This window comes from Hermetia illucens, chromosome 1, assembly GCF_905115235.1.
Source record: "Hermetia illucens chromosome 1, iHerIll2.2.curated.20191125, whole genome shotgun sequence".
Classification (NCBI taxonomy): Eukaryota; Metazoa; Arthropoda; class Insecta; order Diptera; family Stratiomyidae; genus Hermetia; species Hermetia illucens.
In genome coordinates, this window is record NC_051849.1 from 190,697,406 (window position 1) to 190,719,168 (window position 21,763).

A 21,763-nucleotide genomic window follows, 5' to 3' on the forward strand; every position below is an offset into this window, starting at 1 on the left:
TTATCACTTCGGGCCACGGTTTTCTCCCTATGGCCCCATTCGTAACACAGAAATGCATAGCGAAATTGGATTATCTGCTCTGTGGAGTAGGCTTCGTTCTCTGAAGTCTGAAATACAGAACCACGAGTTCTGGTTAAAAAGCATTTCAAATGAGACACGCCTCATATCAACTCACACAGCCAAATACGTACTGAATTTCAATGACAAACAACATTTTAACGAGCCCGAACTCTGATACCGAGCGAAATCCTGAGACGTCCAGCGTAGTGTACACCGTGACAAGAAAGGATTTGCTATTGCGTTTGTCATGGAAGCTTAAGATGCTGCAGATTGCAATGATTTCAAAACTGTATACCGCATCATGGCAAATCTTTTGATGGTCCTGTGAAGGACGTCATTCAAAATGATGAACAACTGAAAAAGTGGAAAGAAAGACCGGTGAGGTTGTTCCCCTTGTAGATGAAACCGTAACATGCAGATACGGACTGTTCCAAGTAGAAAAGAAATCATTTCGGCCAATGCACGAAACGAAATAGTCACTGGGCTTCACGGTCTCCCCGCAGAGTTATTTATCGCTGCACCAGCAGTTACTACTGATTTACTGCTTCCTTTCGTATAGAAATGTTGGGAATCGGAGACCTTTTCCAGAGCGAGGATAGTCTTCAAGATCCCGAAGAAGGGGACCCGGTTTGAGTGTCGCAATTCGATGGGTATCTGCGTGCTCTCTGCCATCCAAAAAATAAAAACTCAAATAATCCCTGAACGCATGAAAGAACATCTCGAAAGCTTGATCCACAGAAAGTAGACTGGTTTCCGCTCGGGATCCTCCTGCATTCACCACGTCAACGGCGTACAGATCATTTTGGAAGAGTGTGCGAAATTTTGATCTTCGTTGCACTTGCTCTTCATAGATTTCAAGATGTCCAAAACGAAGTCCGCCGGGGTTGCAACATGGTACCGATATTATTTCTTTTTGTAATCGGTAACGTTCTTCATGCTTCTTTTTACTTGGCCTGGAAAGCATTGTATTGGTCACTACTAGTTATTCTTCTAACAATGCTTGGTACTATATGATTACGGTTAAGAACTCAGGTGGAGAGATCAGGTCAGAAGCCATCCCTCCGTAACTAGTGCTTTGAAATATATGATTGCCCTTCACTCCTTGATGGGGTATGGTGCGTTAACCACCGCGTTATCTGAAATGCGCTTCAGCACCCCTACCACTTCCCGAGACGCTCGCACTCATTCTCTACTATTATGCCCCAAGTAACTCTTTGACCATAATAGAAGAGTGGATTCTACTGCATGGCGCGCAATTTTCGCCTCTCCTTAGTGTGCAACCTATCCACTGCGACTTCCGTCTTCCAATCACAGTGCGTAAGAGTGACAGGCCTGCACCCCAACACAAGTTCTTCATTTCAGATAGTGTCAGGCCAGCGCACTCCGATGACATGACGCATGCAGGTATTGACGAAAGCTTGGAATTTTTGAGTCTACAGAATATTTCCCATTAAAAAATACTTATCCAGCAGGTTTTATTTTTTGGCTGACTAAGAAACCTACTCCGGGCACATAATCTACTGATCGCTATAATATTTGGTCTAGTGGCTCTTCTCCAAGAAGCCGGTGCCTGCCCAGCGCATCTCTTGCAACGCTGTTACATCAGCCTTATATTAGAATAGGGTAGCTAGCTGCTCAGCAGTATTCGCTCTATACAAGGAGCGCACGTTTCATAGAGAAATGCGCAAATCATTATTCCATTGTCGGAGCCTGGTTCGTTGTTGAAAATCCATCCTATCCGAAACTCCTTCTGTGGCTTCGTAACTACGGTTTTCCGTGTAACGTTGTCAGCCCTACCCAATCCCTATACTAGAGGACCAGTTGGTGCAATTTGTCTTGCTTTTGGGCACGGGAGACACGCCTTCATCCTTTCCCGTCTGAAGTTTTTCGTTAAGAAAGAGCTGCTAGTAGTTACCACGTGGAGGTGGAGATAGGGTTTGGTAGTGAAATTGGTGATGTTTTACACTCCATTGTGGGTACCTCTAACTGGCACCTGCCTTCTGATCGCTAATTCTTTCTAGTCGTGATTTTCGCATTAGACCAACGTTAAGTTTGGTTCTGCTCTCTAATTGCTCAGCCTCTCCCTTGTTAAGTTTTATCTCATGGTTGTTAGTATTGCGAAAGTGGGAAGTGTACCTCCGCCTGATGCCCTAGTTTATGTGCTGTATACAATCCCCCATGTTTATTGCTTCTTTTGACTAATGTCCCGGATTGGCTGACATATTTTTTGACTGCTAAGACTACATCTACGTATAGCGTAAATCACTTCGCACAGGATATGATTTATAGCTTTCAACTCCTGATAGATAAGAGACTTCATCTTTCGGAAAATTTTATTTCTTATCAGTCCACCCCGTGGCTCACAAATTGACCCCCACAGCCCATTCTCAAAACAGCACAACTTTTCAGAGAACTGAAAAAAAACGACTACTCATTACCTATATGAGTATTTAGCTATGTATAAAATGTTGAGGATGCTGGGAGTCCTGAGCCTGCACCCATTTGATGACAAACCGGACTACTTGGAAAGCAATTTATTTCCTCCCTTGTGGTTCATGGACTCATCTTTTTTGGATTAGACACCCAAGTTTTCCAAAAAAGTTGTCTGACGGTTTCGTCCAATGCAGAGGTAACTCATCAGACGCTGCCTCACCTCTGCGCGTGGAGCGTGAGGTCTCAGGACTCCCAGCATCCTCAACAATAAATTCACTTCGGCCTAGTTTAGGTCTGAACTAATGACGGATTTCACTTCAATATAATTCATACTCATTACGCGTTTACAATTATATATAAATGGAGCAAGGGTCGTTACTTTCGGTCACACTGCCCCCAGAACAGAGGTGAGGCGGCGCCTGATGAGTTGCCTCTGCCCTGAACCAAACCGTCAGTCAACTTTTCATGTATATAATCATCAATTAAATATAGTGTCGACACTACTCAGCTTTTAAAACGTATTGTGCCCCGGATCACAATGAATAGTGTAATCCCCTCCCTCCTAATCTCTAATTGAAACCTAACTCTCAATGCAGTGTTAATGAGAAATTTTGGAAATCCATTTGAAATTCATTCATCTATCAAATTCTTACATAAATATTTATTTGATGTATAATTGGAGCCTTTTAATTAATCCGCCTTAATCTAAATTATTACAGATATCGATAGTAATAACATCATTATCAACACTAATCCTGTCGGCTGTGTTTGGGTTCAGAAATCTCTGCATCCTGTCGTGGACCTATGGAATTGGTCTAGGTGGTTTCCGGTATACATTGAAAATGCTTGCCCTGGAACGAGTGAGAACTAAATATTTCACAAAAGCCTGGGGTGAGTATGCGTCATAACCTTTAAAACTAGAACTTTATAGTTAGAGAAATATTTTATAATTTCCATGAAATAATAGGAAATACCCTTTAGTGGCATACTTTGGAAATTATGTGGGTAATTGGTTTTCATTGAAGGCATTTTATAATTTTAATGGAGCACAGTCCGGAGAGACTGGTTTAAGTCACGCAACCACAATTTTCAATAAATTTTTGAGGACAGAATAGTGGGCAAAATATCAGACTCCACAACAACTGCCGAGGAATGCCAAGCTGATCCCAATTTTCTAGAACCTGCCCCTATGATAGAAACGATGATAATGCTCCACTAGCCAAGTCACTAGGCTACCTAAGGGGTCTTACATACCAAAGTATTTTCTAACCAATTTAGGCCATGTTTTATGTAACATACCCACATATCAAGACCATGAAAAATTACGAGAAGTTCGGAGTAGCATACGGAACGTCATCATTGGGTTGGTCAGGAAAGCAGAAGGTGCCGCTTTTTCGATGGTCCTTGCAGGCTCGGTAGTGGTAGGCTTTTTATCTATGATAATGCGCAGCTGAAAAAATTCAAAAAAATTCAAGTGGAGTAGATGCGTTGCTGTTCTTTTCAGGTACTACAGTTTCTGCAGAATTGGTACTTACATTTACCTGTAAATTCAGAAGATCTGAGATCCTTCCCAATAAGTGGCAGTAGGGGACGATTGTTAAGATTCGGAATAAAAGCATCCGTCTTGAGTAAGAGAATCGCAAACCATTGCCATTGTCCAAAATCAGGCATAGCGAATCTCAACCCAACCATCAAGTTGAGGCGGTTTCATGCCAATGTGCAGTCTCTTCATGGAAAGTGGCCACCATTATCTGTCAAAAGGTCCAAGCTTCCATCAATTCATGTCTGATAGTCGTGGATATGTTGATTAGAAAGTGGAAGTCGCAATAAATAAGTCTTACATTACGAAATGGCGACAACTGCATTATGAGTTATCCCATACAATGGAATCCATTATCCCATGATGGCCGATAAACGCATCGCCCTAGAGGCATGTGGAATTGAACAATGGAGAAGTACAAGCTTTTCGGAAATTCGTGAAAGAAACCAACAACGATGATGAGAATGGAAGACGCGTTGTGTCTCACATGGGAGTTTATGGCAACCATATATTGGGTTGGGGAAAAAGAAATGCCGTATTTTGTGAATAGATGGCGACACTTAAACATATCTCTTTGACAGTATTGTGACCGTACGTTTCAGTCTCAAGTTATAGCGCGTCAAACATGGAGTCCACCAAGCAAGAAATTCGTTATATTTTACCTTTTTACTACGTGAGAGGTAAAAATGCAACGATGGCGGCCAAAAAAATTTGTGAAGTTTATGGACCGGATACTGTAACGATTCGCGCAGTACAGCGTTGTTTCAATCGATTTCATTCTGGTAAAGTGGATGTCGAAGATACACCCCGTACTGGTAGGCCAATCGTCGCAGAAACCAATAAAATCGTCGAAATCATCCAAGTAGACCGGCGGTAAGCATTCGCTCCATTGCCCAGGAACTGGGTATAGTCAAGAAAACCGTTTGGGACCATTTGCAGAAGATTGATTTCCAAAAAAAGCCGGATGTTTGGGTGCCACACGAGTTGGCGGAAAAAAATCTTTTGGGCCGAATCAACGCCTGCCATGCACTGCTGAAACGGAACGAATTCGACCCATTTTTTGAGGCGGATGGTGACGTGATGAAAAGTGGATCACGTACGAAAATCTCAAGCGAAAAAGATCGTGGTCGAAGCGCGACGAGCCGGCCCAAACCATCGCCAAGCCCGGATTGACGGCCAGGAAGGGTTTGATGTATGTTTGGTGGGATTGCAAGGGAGTCATCCACTATGAGCTGCTCAACTATGGCCAGACCCTAAATTTGGTCCTCTACTGTGAGCAACTCGATCGTTTCAAGCAGGCGATTGAATAGAAGCGGCCAGAAGTGGTCAATAGGAATGGTGTTCTGTGCCACCAGGGCAACGCTCGGCCTCACACATCTTTGATGACCCGCCAGAAGCTACGGGAACTCGGATGGGATGTCCTATCGCACCCACCCACCAAGTGATTACCATCTTTTCCTGTCCATGCAAAACGCTCTTGGTGCTACTCAGTTGGCCTCAAAAGAGGCTTGCGAAAAATAAGGGGGAGGGGGGGGGGGGGTTTATAAGGAGGGGATAATGAAGTTGCCTTCTAAATGGCAACAAGTTTGGGAATAAAATGGCGCATATTTGACTTAAATCGGATAATTCTAAGTATGTTAGATAAAGCGTCAAATTTCGATCACAAATACATTTCTTTTTCACCAACCCAATATATCTGTTTCAACTCAACCGCACAAAATGTGTGTGAAATATGCGTCCACTAAAAATTGCAACAGTTTTCCCATTGTTTGTCATCAAATTTTCATAATTCTAGTCTGGACAATTTTCCTCGATGACGCCTTCGTTTTTTACACCGCATTTGTATAATTTCGAAGATCGAAGGCACTACAGTCTGTGGCAGCCATAGCACCTCTGTGCTGAACCCAACAAAAGGGACCTTCGCAAACGAGGTGGCAGACGGACTACTGTGTGCCAGCTTGGAAACTGGGTGTCCAAGTAACAGCTATAACTCCTAACTCGAAACCATCAACGACAGAGGTCTCCTCAAAAGTCTGACAACCATGTCCGTCATCAAAAACTAGCAAAGAAGCGGAGGTCCACTGGCGTCCAACTCAAGAGCCAGTACTAGAAAGCAATACATATTCTGAACAAGATTGCAAAGTATAAGTAGGCTGGCACTGTCAACGTGCGGGATGAAAAGGACCTCACTAAATACCAGGCGATTGTCGAAGAATCTAACAACAAACAACCGGAAAACGAGCAGGAGAACCACAACGCAAGCGGATTGTGTAAGGGCTCGTAACCAGCCAAGCAACCTCTGCAAACAAGTAAGCAACATCAGATTGCCGACGAGACACGAACTGTGAATCACTTCAGTGACGTGGCCAGAAATCCCTTACGTGTGGCGGTAGTGGATTGCTAGCGGCCGCTAGCGACAACTGCGACTGGAGATGTGGACCAGTGTTAAAGCCAGGCTGTCGGAGATGGTCGTCAAGCATCTCCTAGATGGGAAAAGAGAATAAAAGGGATTCTTCACCTGGTTCAATTCTTTTCGGTAATCATTCAGCCCCATGTTATTGCAGCGTTTCTTCAGGGACTTTCTCGGTTTATCCGTCGCTAAGATCAGCTCAAAGCCCTCCCGTTCGACGAGATCCTCAGAAACTCGCGTTTAGTCGGCGAAGATCCGCATTGATAAGGAGAAGCTTGTCTAATTACTACGGCTTCAAAACCCCTGCCAACCTGTTTTGCTTTGTATAAATATAGAAAATGATGGATCAAAAAGTATGATTTAGAGTCAGGAACGCAAACGAAAAGTGACCCGGTCCGCGAAACCGGACGACGACCTGGATACAGTCAATGCCGTCAACAAGTTGTTGAAGGAAATGAAGATGGACGGATGGATGGGCTGACGAACCCCCTACGCAAGCAAATCGTGCTGAGAGTAGAGTAAATTAATCTGCAACACTCAAAGTGCACCTCAGCTAATTTGCTGATCTTCCTCTTCGAGTAAAACATCGGCTTCGCATTAATGCCGGAGCTCTGGATAGGAGGCGACCGAACCATCAAAGGACGCCAAAGTCAATATTATGATTTATTCGACAGCACAAGAAACGCTGGTCAGAATAAACCTAGAGCATGTATTCTCACCAAGAAAATCGTACACGGCGTCCGGATCTGAGTTCCAGGGACATAATCGCGGTTAAGCAAGAGCAAGCGAGAACGCAAAACGTGCATGCAGCTCGGAAATCAACGAAAAAGGAGTGTCATTCTTTGATTTTATTATTTACACAAATCTATCGGTGTGTAACTGAGGTAATACACCAATCCACCTGGTTGAAAGCAAGTCCTTAATATCACCCTACTAATCGACAATGGTATCCATAGAGTGGAGAACTGGAACTGGAAGAACTTCCTTAGAACACAGTTGGATAATTTTCAGTCTACATCTCGCCGTTAAGGTCCCTAATCCTTTCAAAGACCCCAGGAGGATCGTCTGGAGGAATTTCGGTTAAGTTATCAAAAACAAACTCTTCGATGTCTTTTCACCAACGGGTGGATCAAATCTAGCAACTGTTGAACTTCGTTTCAAAACAGTTCAACCCAGTTAAACGCTACTACGGTGCCTACGATCGTGGACTACTCGCCACGTACCTCTCCATTTAATACTTCTACTTCTCCCTTGAGGGCAGGCCGTTCACCGAGTTCACGGACCACAAGCCCCTTACTTTCGCGCTTATAAAAAAGCAAGACAAAGCATTCCCTCGCCAAATTCCACACTTGAGTTATATCAGCCAGTTTACTTCCAACACGTGTCTGGAAAAGAAAATGTGGTTGCAGACGCTTTGTCGCGAATCTCGAAAGTCACAGTCCCCCTGACGACGCAGTACTTCAGAGCCTGAAGCCGAACTCCAACTACAAGTTCAATAAGTTTACTATTTTCGACTCAAACTCTTATTTACTCTGCGAGAACTGAAATAAGGGACCCTGGCCATTCATTTCGGTCGACTTTCGCAAGGAAATATTTCACGCAATACACGATCGTGCGCACCCAGGCATCTGGACGATGAACCGGTTAGTTGCCGAAAAATACTTGTGGCCGTTCATGAACAAGGACATTAACTCTTGGGTCAATGCATCGCGTGCCAGAAGTGAAAGGCCTACAAGCACGTTCGAAAGGAAGTAGGTGTATTCCCTAGGTCAACCAAGTGCTTCCATACCATCCATCTTGACATCTTCGGCCCTTTGCGAGACTCACTCGAACTCAAGCATTGTCTCAAATTGTTATCATCCCGAGGACATGGAGGAATTTAATGGACTAACACCTTGACTACGCTGTCTCACCAGGTCGTGAACTCTGGCTAAATGGCTCTGGATTTGACAAGAGAGGCAATTAGATTTGTCCTAAGTTCTCAGTCTGAGAGGTCATCGCATTCTTCCTATCTGCGTCAATGGGCAGAACATCGAATGTTAGATATTGCCTGACTCACTAATTGCACTAGACCCGTTTTCACTGCTCTCTCTAAAATCTAGAAATGCTATTATCTCAACATCAACATCAAGTTGAGAATGATCGGCTCTACTTACTACCCTCTGAGCCACTTTTCTGGCTCGGTGACAGGCTGATCGAAGACCAGCCACCATTCCACCAGTAGTTTGGTCTCCTACTGGGGAATGAGCGCCTCCTAGGCATGGACGACTTTTTCTGTAGAGGCGCCTGCTTTATCAGATTGATCTAACCACACTTCTATGAAGGTCTGCTCATTCAAAGATCGCCTGATGATCGCTGTAGGCGTAGCGTTCGCTGACGCGTCAGGACATACCACGCACCAGCACAGGGCTAGCAAAGGTCAGGTCCACAAACGAGCCTGACCCCCCTTTCTCAAAAGTGTATACAGCACCTTCGTTAGTCAAAACTATATCCATCTGCGCAAAAGCTTCCAATAAACTGCGCTCCACTCAAGGGCCCAAGGGTATACACCACTTATTTTTGTCCAGACAAAGCCACTGTGGACCGCAAGCTAATATCGTCGCTCCGCCAGTAGAATCTGTGACTCATATGCCACTGTGGCGGTTTCTGTACGGCTCACATATGATGGCAATTTACATCTCAGATTCGAACGTAGTCTGCTCAAGTAAATCCTGAGCGACCCTGCAATGATTCAGGTTTATTTGAATAACCCTCATTTTCTCATTGTAGTGAGGGCCTTCCTAAATTCCAGACATTTACTACTTCCGGCAATATGCTCGTTATCATGTCCCTCCTTCACCTCACGCAATAGGCATTTGGGGTCCCTATTGAGTTCTCTGGCAATATGACCCTTCTCCCCACACCTTCTGCATCGATCAGATCGATCAATACTGCTGGTGCATCACCTTAGCAAAGTGCTCAAGCATGAGGCATTTAATGCTCCTCTTTAGTGAAGTCTAACAACTTCTGTGCTACCTCCGCTGATACTCGTATTGTGGTCGTTTGAGTACCACCATAAGCTTTTCGTAAACTTACAACAGACTCCTCCAAGTTCTTTCAACTTGAATTGCTCCTTCAGAGCAGTACAAATGGGCACGCACTGCGGCATTCTCCCCAAGTGAATTTTTCACCTGAGTGCGAAAGTCATCAGTTTTGCACACGCTGGAACTTTTCAGCTCGATCATGAGATCCCCTTTTTGGGTTTTTCGGATTCGATTCACATTTCCGCACACATCTTTTAAGTCGGGATCTGCTTTGACCTTTCTGAGTATCTCCACGTAGGACAAATTGCCCTTACTTGAGATAATAATCGCATCTGGACGGGTTCGCACTTTTGCTTTTCCTTTGTTTTTTTTTGCTGGTAACCTTAGTCCATCCATTGTTTCCGTTCGTCTTGGGCTTCGCAACGCTGGTCGACTTTTCTACATTCGCTGTACGCTTTCTACCTTCCAAGCTATTAGTGCTGGTTTTCAGAGTTTCCAGTCCGCCTGCTGGTTATTTAAAGGATCCCCCTCTTTTCATGTACTCGTTTATTTCGCCGTGATTCGATGGTAGTACGGTTAGGTGTCACTTGGGTCGTTTGTGACACTGTTAATGCAGCGGGGTTCGGCGTATCCTTAGTATACTTTTCCTCCATCTGCGATCTATTATAGAGGACTCTAATAGCCCTCACCATATTCTTTATGGTTTGATACACGTTGGGTTTGTCCTTGATGAACTCGGACAGCTCAATTATTTTTGCCCCAAGCTGGAAATAGAGTAATTCTTCCGGATCGAGACTCTATTCCCTATAAACCCCGGCAGGATTACTCCTTTTATACGCTCCTTCACTTTTGGCAGTTATTGATCTTGCCTGTACTTTATCCTTCATCGTCTTTAGCGTTGGTAGAGATTTCAAAGTTGAAGAGCTTCTTTTGAATGGATCCCTTTCTTGTTCCTGGAGCACCTCCTGCTGTCGCGCATCTTGAACATATGCGGTGGGTGTTATCACGGTGTTTGTCGTTTAGCGATCTACCTTCAGTTCATCTTTGTTTGGTCTTGCTACTGGTGTCCTCGGTAAGGTCGTACTTCATTTGTACACCTCATTCTCCAGATCAAAATCACTTGTAACATTATATGCCAAGGTGACCAAGTTGTCCACCACCGAGGCACTGCGGTCGAGGGATATTGACCACCGGGACCCCGCTTGCTCACTCCCAAAAGCCGCCGGTACTGGGGTTTCGAGCCCCTGTACCGTAAGTTTCCTCCTTGTCTCGTCTTCCATGGCGGTTTTATGTTCTGGGTATCCTTCCCTTAGACATTTTTGTCCACGCACTAGAGGTGAGCATACACTAGCCCATGCACAGTCGAAAAATTAAAGTGCATGAACACATATTTACACATCAATGGGTATGCCCCAATCCGCCCGTTAGAGTCGCGTCTGATGGGAGATCTGGCCACTCCTCATAGCAGTGCAGGCCACTCCTCTATCAGCACATCTGTCCAGGTATGCGACGCACATAGCACATACCACCACACCCTTCCAACTTTATGCAAAAGAGCGACTTTCATCTTTTTGTAAGCAGGGTAGCTGTGATTCTCTTTGGAAAACATCTTATCTTGACATATATAGATCTTTTTGAAACAATTTCTTCTTCTTCCTCTGTATGCTCAATCGCTCATTATTCCGCACACTACCTTATCCCGCAATCATTATTCCGCCAGAGTGTCACTATGAGTCTAATCCTTTTCCTTGGTAAATAATGGTATTCTCAAGGTACATAAGTATCATATTCCACTTCAGGAATGCTTCGAACACAATAGGATAGCTGGTATTCGTTGCACGACTGCCCCATCCGACAGTAAAACCATCAAAGTCACCCCCTTACTTACCTTCGTCCTTTTGGCGTCAGGATATCCCTGAGAGCCCGTTCTTCGTAAGGCATATGGTAAGGCACAAACTATTTATCTGTAGCCGAGCCACGGCTGCTACCCTATGACCCATTTTTTGGTCATTGACAATTATATTTTATACGTGTCACCTCTTCTGCGATTTTAGTTGGTGGCTTTTCTGTGTTTCGCAAAGCTGCTCCTGCCCCGTAATGTGCCGCAGACGGACACCTTTGTTCCTCTGCATAGCCACCAACTTTGGCCATCTAGAAAGTCCTTGTTAATATGACTCTCTGGTTCGTAAGTTCTCCATTGCTCTCGCCTATCCTTCGTGGTTGCACATGCGGCCACTATGTGACCAATACGAGTTATCATATAATTCTGCTTTCATCGAAGAGATTTGGTCATCTCAGAAGGAGGCATTTGAAGGCATTTGGTCATACTTGATAAATCTGAAAAAATTAGATTAATCCTATTTCACCGTCAAAATCAGAAAGGTCCAATCCAGCCATTTGGTCAACCTAAAACGCTAAAACTATATAAAAATCTACGTAGTTTCCTAAGAGCTTAGACAATGCTGGGAGAGGACGAGGAAACAGCAAGTGACGCCCTAAATATAGAGACGAATTCAACCCCCTGATTCGTCATCTCCTTGCATCACCGTTGACTACAAAACTCAGTTCGAACCACTTCATTCCATTGAATTTCATCAACACAATACAGTTTCCAACCGCAAACGCATACCAACCATCTCAAAGTTAACATCACCAGCCAGAATGAATGTAAACAATATAACGTAGGATTCTCAAACATACCACCATGTGCCGAAAATTTTGCCGTTTCCATAAGAGCAGAGAATTGTGGCATTCTAAATATTCACAATACAGTGGTTTCCCCGGAAGCCTTTGACATCATTCTAATGGATTCGACCTGCGAGAAATACAAACCAAATAGATCGATGTAACTTTATTTTCAACAACATCACGACAGAGGTGCTCAGTCGTTCCAACAGATTGACAAGCATAAATGTCGTAGTATAGCCCTGGGTAGCAAAGTCAACTAACAAATGGTAACAGCAGGCAAGAGTCAATGTCCTTGCTCAGTTCAAACAATAGATCAAAGAATGATTTTGAACTAGTGTTCAAGTGGGGCAGTGAGAGGCTTTTGACGAAGGACTACATACATACCTTAGCCTATGCATTGCATACCCATATATCCCTCTATCTTTCCCTAAGGGGGGTTATTTTCTTTAAAAGAGTTGTCCCTAGCAAAATCAATTCAGCTTCAAAATTTAAGACTTAGCTTCTGCTTCCGCTTTCACTCATTCCTTACATTGATTTAACCACAAATTTTGTGAGACTAGAATTTGGTCCTTAATGGAACAGACCTCACTTGCAGAAAACATATGCAATTTTACAGTTGGTCATCCTTCCTTCATGTAACATGTAAGCATTTGAAATCCCTTCTAAGACACAATGCTTCCATATTCCATCCTGTTTTGTTCAGACTGTGTTTATCAAAGTATCTCAATCTTGTGATGACCACAGGGCTATATTGACACATTACCTGAAATGTGCATGTACGAGCATTGGTCAATCTTAAACCGTCTGCAATCAAACCGAAGGCATCCTCCCAAGGCACATAGTTCCTTGTCTAGTGTAAAGGGACACATTTCTGTAGGATATGCTTAGACCCCCATTTGCTCTAAATAATGTCACATTCTGAAAGGACGCTTATTCACTCGTCATGTCTTACCACATCTCGGGCTATTGCTTGATTTCATGCATGGAAGGGATGAATTGACGAAAATGTAATTATCAAATCATTTTGGTTGGAAAGGTGGAATTCAATAAGGAGCAAGGTACCTTCATCGAGGATATCCTTTGATGAATTGCAGAAAGCATACATTTTGTGATCAGGTTCTGATTTCTTAGTTTGTGTGATATGGTTGTGGTCTATGCAACGTCAGGAACAAGGCTTCCTTTTGTGTTAATGATATGCTTTCAGCCGTTAAATTGTACTTCATAGACATTTCTACATAGTATATAAGTATCTTCCCGCAAATTGCTTACCTTCTAATTTTTATTCTCTTACAGGTTTCATAAAAGGTGCAGAATCAATCCCGGTACTAATTGGAGTCCCGCTCACGGCATTCCTTAATGACTCGTCCTCGGCGAAGTACGGACGAGCCGGCTACTACATTAGCTCCGCTGCGGCGGCAATAGCTGCCATTCTCATGTTCTTCATCGGCTACCCATCGGGTGGAAGACAGAATGTATCTAAATTCTCAGGGAATGGATCGATAACATCCCATTGTACAGCTATGACAAGTGATTGTCCCGATTTGCTGAATCGAAGCTACTCAAATATGGGACGATGCGGACATTGGTACAGTCCTTATACAGCACTCAGTAACGGCGGTGTTTGTGGAACGCTAAGTCATCATCAACAGACCCATCTTCACCCCCACCATCATCCCCATACTCTAGCGCATCATCATCAACATCGACTTCTACATCAATCGCCGTATGCAAATCATTTCCGTCATAATTTATTAAACGGCACCACTGGAGGGGGTGGTTTGGTAGCAAACGCTGGTGCAGGTTCCGTAAGCGGTAGCGCACAAGTCCCGACGGTTGGGTGTTATGTGGGAGCCCAATGTTCATATGGAGATGCAGTTGAAAGTAATCCGCTGGGAGTTGGTTTCGGTGCTGGATTGATTGGAGGAAGTGTAGGACGACAGCAGGGACGTCGATTACAGAAAAGTTTATCGTTTGCATTCCCGCCACGCGAAACATACGTTCGTGGTGATTGTTCTCAACCATATGCATCGAATCGATGTTATTCAAGGTACGTAATATATGTAGAAGCTATGTTCGCTAATGCGAATGTCGTAGAATTTAAAGTGAAATTTAGTTTCTTAAACTACGTTGGAAGTGCTTCCACGAATATAAAAAGGAGACATTATTTGAAAAATAATGCAATGCAAAAACTTAGTAATTTAGGTATGTTTCCACTCAACTGTCAACGGAAGGCACCGGAGCCAGAACAGACGATTCTCGCCCACTAGAAACTAACTTCAAAACAGGACCACCATTCAAGTATTACCCCATGTTCTGGGCTTGCCGCTGGTCACAAAAGGTACAATGTCTCTACACTTTCCTCAATCTCCTCTCCTTAACAACTTGCATGTGTTTTTACAGTTGTAAAGATAACTGCAAGCTAATTCCTTCCTGATTGCGCACTCTCATTTCCATCATCTTCCTTTCGACCCAACTACCTATCCCCATCACGAAAACCTCCCCGTCTTGCAAGTGTCTTGAGGTAGTAATCACGATCAACTGATCTTCAAGCCAACCAGCTGAGGCCCGAGAAAAAAATGTTGTAGTGTGTTAACTGTGGCCATGTACGTCGTTAGCTCCATATCAGGGAATCCTCTTCGAAAGGTACTTCGATATCAGCACGCCAATCGAGATGTGGATGAGAAGGAAGTAATTTCAGGAAGCTCTCTGGGGGCTTACAAAAGGGGCATAAACAAAATTGGGTTGTTTGTTTAATTTCGGTCATGCTCGCAAGATTTTCACCGAGAGCTTGAATTTCCCTCCAATGACACTAACCTCGTCAAGTATCGCCCACATCCCAATTCAAGGATATTTATTCCTACTTTAATTCATAGAATTAAATGCGCTTTTGGCGTGTAGCGTCATTAGGGAACAGAACTCACCCCACCTATGATACCCACTGTGATACCGAAATCGATAGTCAGATTAGGTTAAGAGAGGCGGAGGGACTCCCAAACACTCAGACCTCATATATTACGCTCATGCGCTATCTTCTCAAACGTCAGTTCTGGATATCCTGCTTTCTTCCTGTTTTCCGCATATTTCAACCTCGCGACTGCATCCAGATCAGGCCTTTGATAGAACAGAATAGTCCAACCGATCACGATGAGCCCACCCCGCTTGAGGACGGGATAAAGGCTTCGTTTTTGTATCACAGAATTTCCGTTAATGGATGTAATGCTACCTGTTGTAGCTGGATTACATCAGCACCGTAGATCTGATGTCTGATGCGTTCGTAGGCGGGGTCATTCCGTAGATTCCGCTTCCTCGTTACAGGAAGGACACGTATTATGTTGCAAAATTCCTATTCTGAATATATGTCTAGCTAGTGAGTTATGATCTGTCAGAGTGCCCAAAATACTCCTGCAAGTCTTCCTGCATTTCAGGAAGACTTGCACGTATGCGTGTTAGGTTCTAATCGCAAAGTTTGGTGTGGCTAGGAGTATTCAGGCTCTTCCACCTGTCATTACGGGAACCTTATTCCAAGTTTATGAAGACAGCCTTAGATAATGCTATTGATACCCTAGCTGCGGGTTCCGGTTCCGGCAAGGGGGAAATTGAACCCCCTTTTGCTATGGCATCCGAAACTTCAACTTCTCGATTTTATTCGGTAGACTCCGGCTCCAGAATACAGTTCTGTTTTTGAGCCACCAGTGTAGAAGACTTATATATATACATATATCCCTCCACACATTCCTCTGGGACTTCCCAGTTCTCTTTACTTTTCAAGGTAACTTCATATCTTATAGCAAACAACTAGATTCAGTTCTGACAGTAACTCTTCCAGTGATCTGGGCCTACAACCTCCGTTTGTTCTCCTTAGATCTAAGCGAATTAGCATGTGAGGGCTGCAAATTGAGTAATGCATTTAGAGCTGCGCCGGAGGTTGTCCTCATGGCACCGGTAATACGCAGACCTACAGTTCTTTGCAGTGAGGTTACTTTACGTTGGAATCTTTTTAGTCTCACCTTAACCGACTACCACAACCGACATTGGCGAACATCGACCTAACGATAGCAACATATATGCACATTAACCCATAAGACCTGACTCCACTTGTCGAGGCAATGCTTCATCTGTTGTGAGAGCTGCTGCTCAAATTTATCTCTACTTGTTTGTTCCAAAGAAGCTTTTAATCTGGAGTAACTCCAAGATATTTCACTTCTTCGTAAAGTTGAAAGGTTGTGCCTCTCACCTCTGAAAGGCCCAGATCATTCAGTTTTCTCTTTTTTGTAAATATCAGCATAAGCTACAGTGTGTATTGGAAAATTTTGCAGTTCGTATAGTAGTTCGCTTCAATGTTCACTAACACTCCCATCGCATACTCGCCCCTGAGTCGATAACCATCATTGTTCCTCGCTCTCAAAATGGAGATGATGCTCTACAGTTTCTTGATATGATTGAATTTCAATCTATCTTGAAAAGAGTGGAGCACGATATGGTGACTTCTCCTGAGTATATTCAGACTCTACTGGTCCAGTTCGAATACCGAGCTGACCCCCTCCACGTTTGTAGGATTGCTCTCCCTGGTATTCATGAACTTTACCCCTCCAGTGTCCGAAGTTATGCCCAGGTTCTGTTCACCCAACATGCGGATGATATCCCCTGCCTTCCTTCAAGGGCCGACGTGTTCTGTCCTATGCACCTCAGTGTTCACAAAAGTGAAATTGGGCCGCCGGGATTACCTGCTGGAACATTGCACTCCTAATGGAGAAGCCCATCACGAAAAATTTGATTGTTAAATCTTGGCTTCGTTTCAGGCTCTTTTTCCAGGGACATTCCCGGAGGATGCTAAACTGTCCTTCTGACATTTTGCCATTCCTTGAGAAAACTTCCAAGGCTACGGTCAGAAATGAGGCTGCATCTTGCACACACGTCCTCTTTCTTCCCGTTTTCGTGTCCGTAATCCTATGGGAGGGGCCAGATTCGTTAAAATCTCTCTCGCTGATTTTATCACCTCCCGGCACATCGGCCCCAATCCCCGCGGGACGCGTGCATGTAGGCCCTGGTGCGGAGCACAATAAAGCGTTGCCTACCGCAGATGTGTTGGTCTTACGTTTTTTGCGCGCATTACTGCTGACAAAGGAATCTGGTGCGGGTCGCACCGGGGTTACCAGTATGTTCCCACATTCCTCTGCTTCTTTGCGTCCAATTTCTTTGGAGGAGCAACTTACTTCTTGGTCCTAGTACAAGAGCTTCATTTTCTGAGAACTTACCCACTTTTGGAAGATTTTTTTTACTGTTTCCTTATTAGCGACGTGAATGCTCCACTGACATTCTCTCCACCTATCGTGAACTTCAACAATTATAACGTCACGATTTTGAGCCCCTAGAAAAGTTAATAGACAGTTTGTTCCCTCAACCTCACAGCTTTATCTCCTGGTCAACTGCCTGGAATCATCTAAGTTGAAGGATCGCTTTGGTCCGTAAGCTTATTTAAAACCTCAACGTCATTCTTATCTTGATCTGGAAGCCAATGGAAGGACTTGTTGAACAATGGCAGCTCAGTAACCTAATTCAGTGTTAGAAGCACGTCCCTTCTAACTTTAGAGGATACATTCATTCATTAGTCCTAAATTGTTTTTGTTCCTCTTTTTTTCGATGCTGGGATGTCAGACAGTATGTGGAAGTCTTCCATTGCGGTATAGGTATTCGAAAAATGAGTTGAAAGGAGTAGGAACACTCTGTCCTTCTAATTCTTCATGAGCATTTCATTTCACTCTTCCAATGCACAGAGGGTATTTTTGTCGTCGGCTAATGCCTGGTACCATCTGGATGCTTTTATGTTTTGATCAATACTCTCACTTCACTGCTTCCATTGTTATTTATCGGTTGTGCATTTCTGACTTTTAACCAGCCACCACTTTGTTTCGCCCGGAAGAGAGTCTTGGAACACCTTGGCTAGCTTTTTACTCCTTCGGAATACATCCCTTGATGAAGTGAACATTTTGAAGGGGTACTTGAAAGATCCAAGGCCCGAATTCAATATTTAGGGATAACACTTTTCAACGTCTATATAGCGCCGAAAGGACTATGTAGATATATATATAGAGAGATCCCGAAAATGGCGGCGAGAACGGGGCTCTTAGTTTTAAACCCCAGATCCACGCCAACATTTCGGCACCCAGGCTGAGGAGGAACTATTCCCGACGTAAACTTTACGTCGGAATTCCTGGTATGGTGATGGAGGGGTGGCGAATTCCGAAACATTTCTCAGTATTCAAACTAGTTGGCGCTATCTTTTTGCATGCACCAACCCGACGTTTCCCCGTGGTCATGGGAGAGGTCATTGGAGTACCAATTGAAGGTCTTGGAACAGGTACAACGTAGCTAGAGCACACTTTGGTGGGAGAGAAACCGCGACCGACATAGTCGTACATTCAACTATGAATCTGATAGCGACAGCCTGCGGTGCTTACATACGAAAACGTTATGTATTAGTGAACGATGAAAATTTTCGATCGGAAAAGGTACCATAAGCTCTGCCTTTTGACACAGCGTTCAAACATGTACCCGAATAATATAGTACAGTCTAACCAACAAAAAAAGATTCCTCAGCACGATAAATAAAAGCAACTGGTAGGGACTTGTCGTGAATGAGGATCCGTTGAAGTTTGGTTATAAACTGGTCACCCGAAAAAATCAGGCTCTGCGCTCACTTAACGCCGAAAAGGTGTACCGCGTTGTATCATAATTATTTTCCAACGCATCCCCTTTGGGATTGCCCTCTGTGAAAAATTGAAAAGTGTCAGGATCCGACGGTATCCCGGCAGCATATAAACTAGTGCTCGATCATAGGCCGGACATACTGCTTACATTCAATGCTTGCTTTGAAATTGCAGCTTGCCCTACTGGAAGGTGGAGAGGATCACGTTGATTCTCAAAGACACGAAACACCTAGAACTTTAACCTGCATACCGATCAGCCTGGAAGCTCGATGCAGTTAGGAAAGTACTCCAAAAACGCACTGAAGTGGTACGGTCTGCTGGAGACTTAACCTCAATTCAATACAGTTTTAGAGCAAGGAGTACCATAGTGGATACTGTCATGCTGATTATGAATACAGTCCATCAACTTGAGGCGCACAGTCGTCGATGACGATAGGGAGTGATCATTGTAACACCTGACACAAGAAAGTGCTCCATCTCAAAAGGGCTATCCTGACATAATGTGTCAAGCAGTTCGAGACTAATTTCCTGATGGCAGAAAGATGATTAATTGGCACTTCCAGAGCTTACTATTGCGGTGGTTTAACACACTGCGTAAACGTTTTCATCGACCCTGACTACTGGATCTTTCCAACCGACAACGCAGCTTAATCCCTCGGTCTTCCTAAGACACGGATTGATTTTGTGACCACAATCAGAGCCCCGCTGAGACAAGTAACAACGGTACCAGTCTGTACCAAGTGCATGGCTTAGCATTCGTACTGGTGGATGCACGACCTACCTAAATCTCTGCCGAACTAAGGAGTACGGCACCCGTGTTGAAACGCAACACCACGCCGAGGTCCGAAGGTCTCTTCTCGCTTGAGCATAACCAACAACCCCCATGAAGCTCCCACTAGGTGGCCAGATTGGTTCGCCAAGAATTTAGCTGTGCAATAACCCGTATTTATGTCTGCTCTGAAGGACGATGCCACTAAAAATGCATGTCACTGAATGAAGAAATTTGAACTCGTGCCAGGAGGCGATAATCTTTATGAAATGACCCAAGGCCTTTATTACACCGTTTTTACTGTCCTTTAAGAAGGTAGAGCAATGTTCATCAGTGTATTTGTATATTTATTAAATTCATCCTGAGAATAAGATGCGAAAACAAGGAATTGTACATAAGGTTGATGAAGATATACGGCTGAGGCTGATCGCCATGCAAGTGCAAACACGCCAAGTCACAAGCCCTTTTGCTTTCTAATCAAATCGAAAAGGATTATCAGATTCAGATACAAATCCTTATTTGGGGCTTAGCTTGCCAGCCGCGCTATGTATGCACCAATGCTGATCGTCTCTTGCAATGAGTTTAAACTCCATTTAAGACATCCCAACAACGACGCGCGAAGCTTGAAGGGGTAGACCGTCAGCCTCCAAATCTCGCTGCTCCGGGTTTGAATCCCAGTCTCCCTGTGACCTTATCACTTCCACAGCGTTAAGTGTGATGATAGTGAAACTAAAGCCCAATCTGACTGTGTGGATGTCCTATACTCCCCCAAAGGAGTGGACAGGAAACACTAGGAAACCTAAGCTCCAAATGCAACATGTTCTGGTAGAATTTTATGACCCTTAAAGTAGGTTTGGAAGAGTCCACTTATTCATGAAGATTGATGTCAGGAAAGAATCAAACCAAAAATTGTACACAATAGGAATTTTAGGGATGCAAGCAGGGTTTACTCGAATCGAAATTCATATTCCCTCAAGTTACTAACTGAAAATCGCATTAATATAAATTGCCTCTATTTTCAGATGTGAAACACCGACGCACTCAATCCCCCAAACAATCTACCACACAATGCAACCATCACGTAGTCGTAGCGTTCCAGAAGGATTGTCATACACGTCACAATACTGTACCTGCCCATGGAATCAAGCAATCACTCAGCCATCATCGTACAATGATACCTACAACAGGTACCATCGGTCAACGGCATCAATGGCGCGACCAATCCAAGTTGTTGAGCAAATGACCACGTCAGTTTGACTAACGTTAGCAATCGAACTTATACTTAAACTAGCTCTAATTCTTCTAATTCCAATGTTATTTTGTTTTTAAACGGAAAATTAAATTTAGGTGTATTCGCAAGGATCAAAGCATAGGAGAGAACCACAGAATCAAAATCAAGTAACTACGAGTAATATTAGACATTTCAAATGGAATTGAGAATTCAACGTTATTTTTAAATCCTGAAACCAATGTCTCTTTTATTGAGATGAATTACGATTAACTGAATGAAATCCCTGAAATCCTGTTTCAAAACCAATTCAAAATATAACGTGAATAGCCATAATTGGATTACGTTCCCAAATCACGAGTAAATCACGCTGAAAAGAGTATTACCAGTGAATGTGTTCAAACAAAGCACAAAATATAATTAGCGAAAATCCGAAAAAAAATCAAACAATTTTTAAAAAACCGACATTTAAGCGAAAGCGATTTAATGGTAAATTAAGGAAAATTTATATATAACTTGTTGATTAAATTATTATTATTTATAAATGTTTTCTTGAACGAATGATAACGTCATGATTTGATGAGAATTGTAGAACCAATAAAGTGAGTTAAGTTCTGAAAATATTTTATTTTTTCTCGTTAGCCTCCATGACCAATCATCATGTTACTTGAACTGAACTTTGAAATAGTTAACGGTTGGCTGTCCACCTTAAGATCTTAACAATTGGTTTCTCTTTACACTCTCTGAAATCCTTTTAGACGCAATTCTCCAAGAATTTATAATAAGTGGAGCTACCAAAAACCCTTGAAGGTGCATGGAACAGTTCCTCTGGAAGACCGTCTAGTCCAAATGGGTTTTCTCTACACACAGGCATTAATAACCAGGACTAGAATTTTATTCTACTT

At 43.5% G+C, this 21,763-nt stretch overlaps 1 protein-coding gene across 2 annotated transcripts in view; it reads left to right on the top strand.

The window, feature by feature from the left end:
* The window catches only part of LOC119646944 (monocarboxylate transporter 12), a 277,565-nt gene extending 256,106 nt beyond the window's left edge, over positions 1-21,459 (top strand). For both annotated transcript variants that reach the window (XM_038047635.1, XM_038047633.1), the window contains exons 12-14: positions 3,213-3,384; positions 13,448-14,201; positions 20,653-21,459. In XM_038047635.1, the coding sequence (XP_037903563.1) occupies positions 3,213-3,384; positions 13,448-14,201; positions 20,653-20,887 (1,161 nt within the window). In that variant the 3' untranslated portion in view covers positions 20,888-21,459. The remainder of the gene's footprint in view (positions 1-3,212; positions 3,385-13,447; positions 14,202-20,652) is intronic.
* The last annotated feature ends 304 nt before the right edge of the window (positions 21,460-21,763 follow it).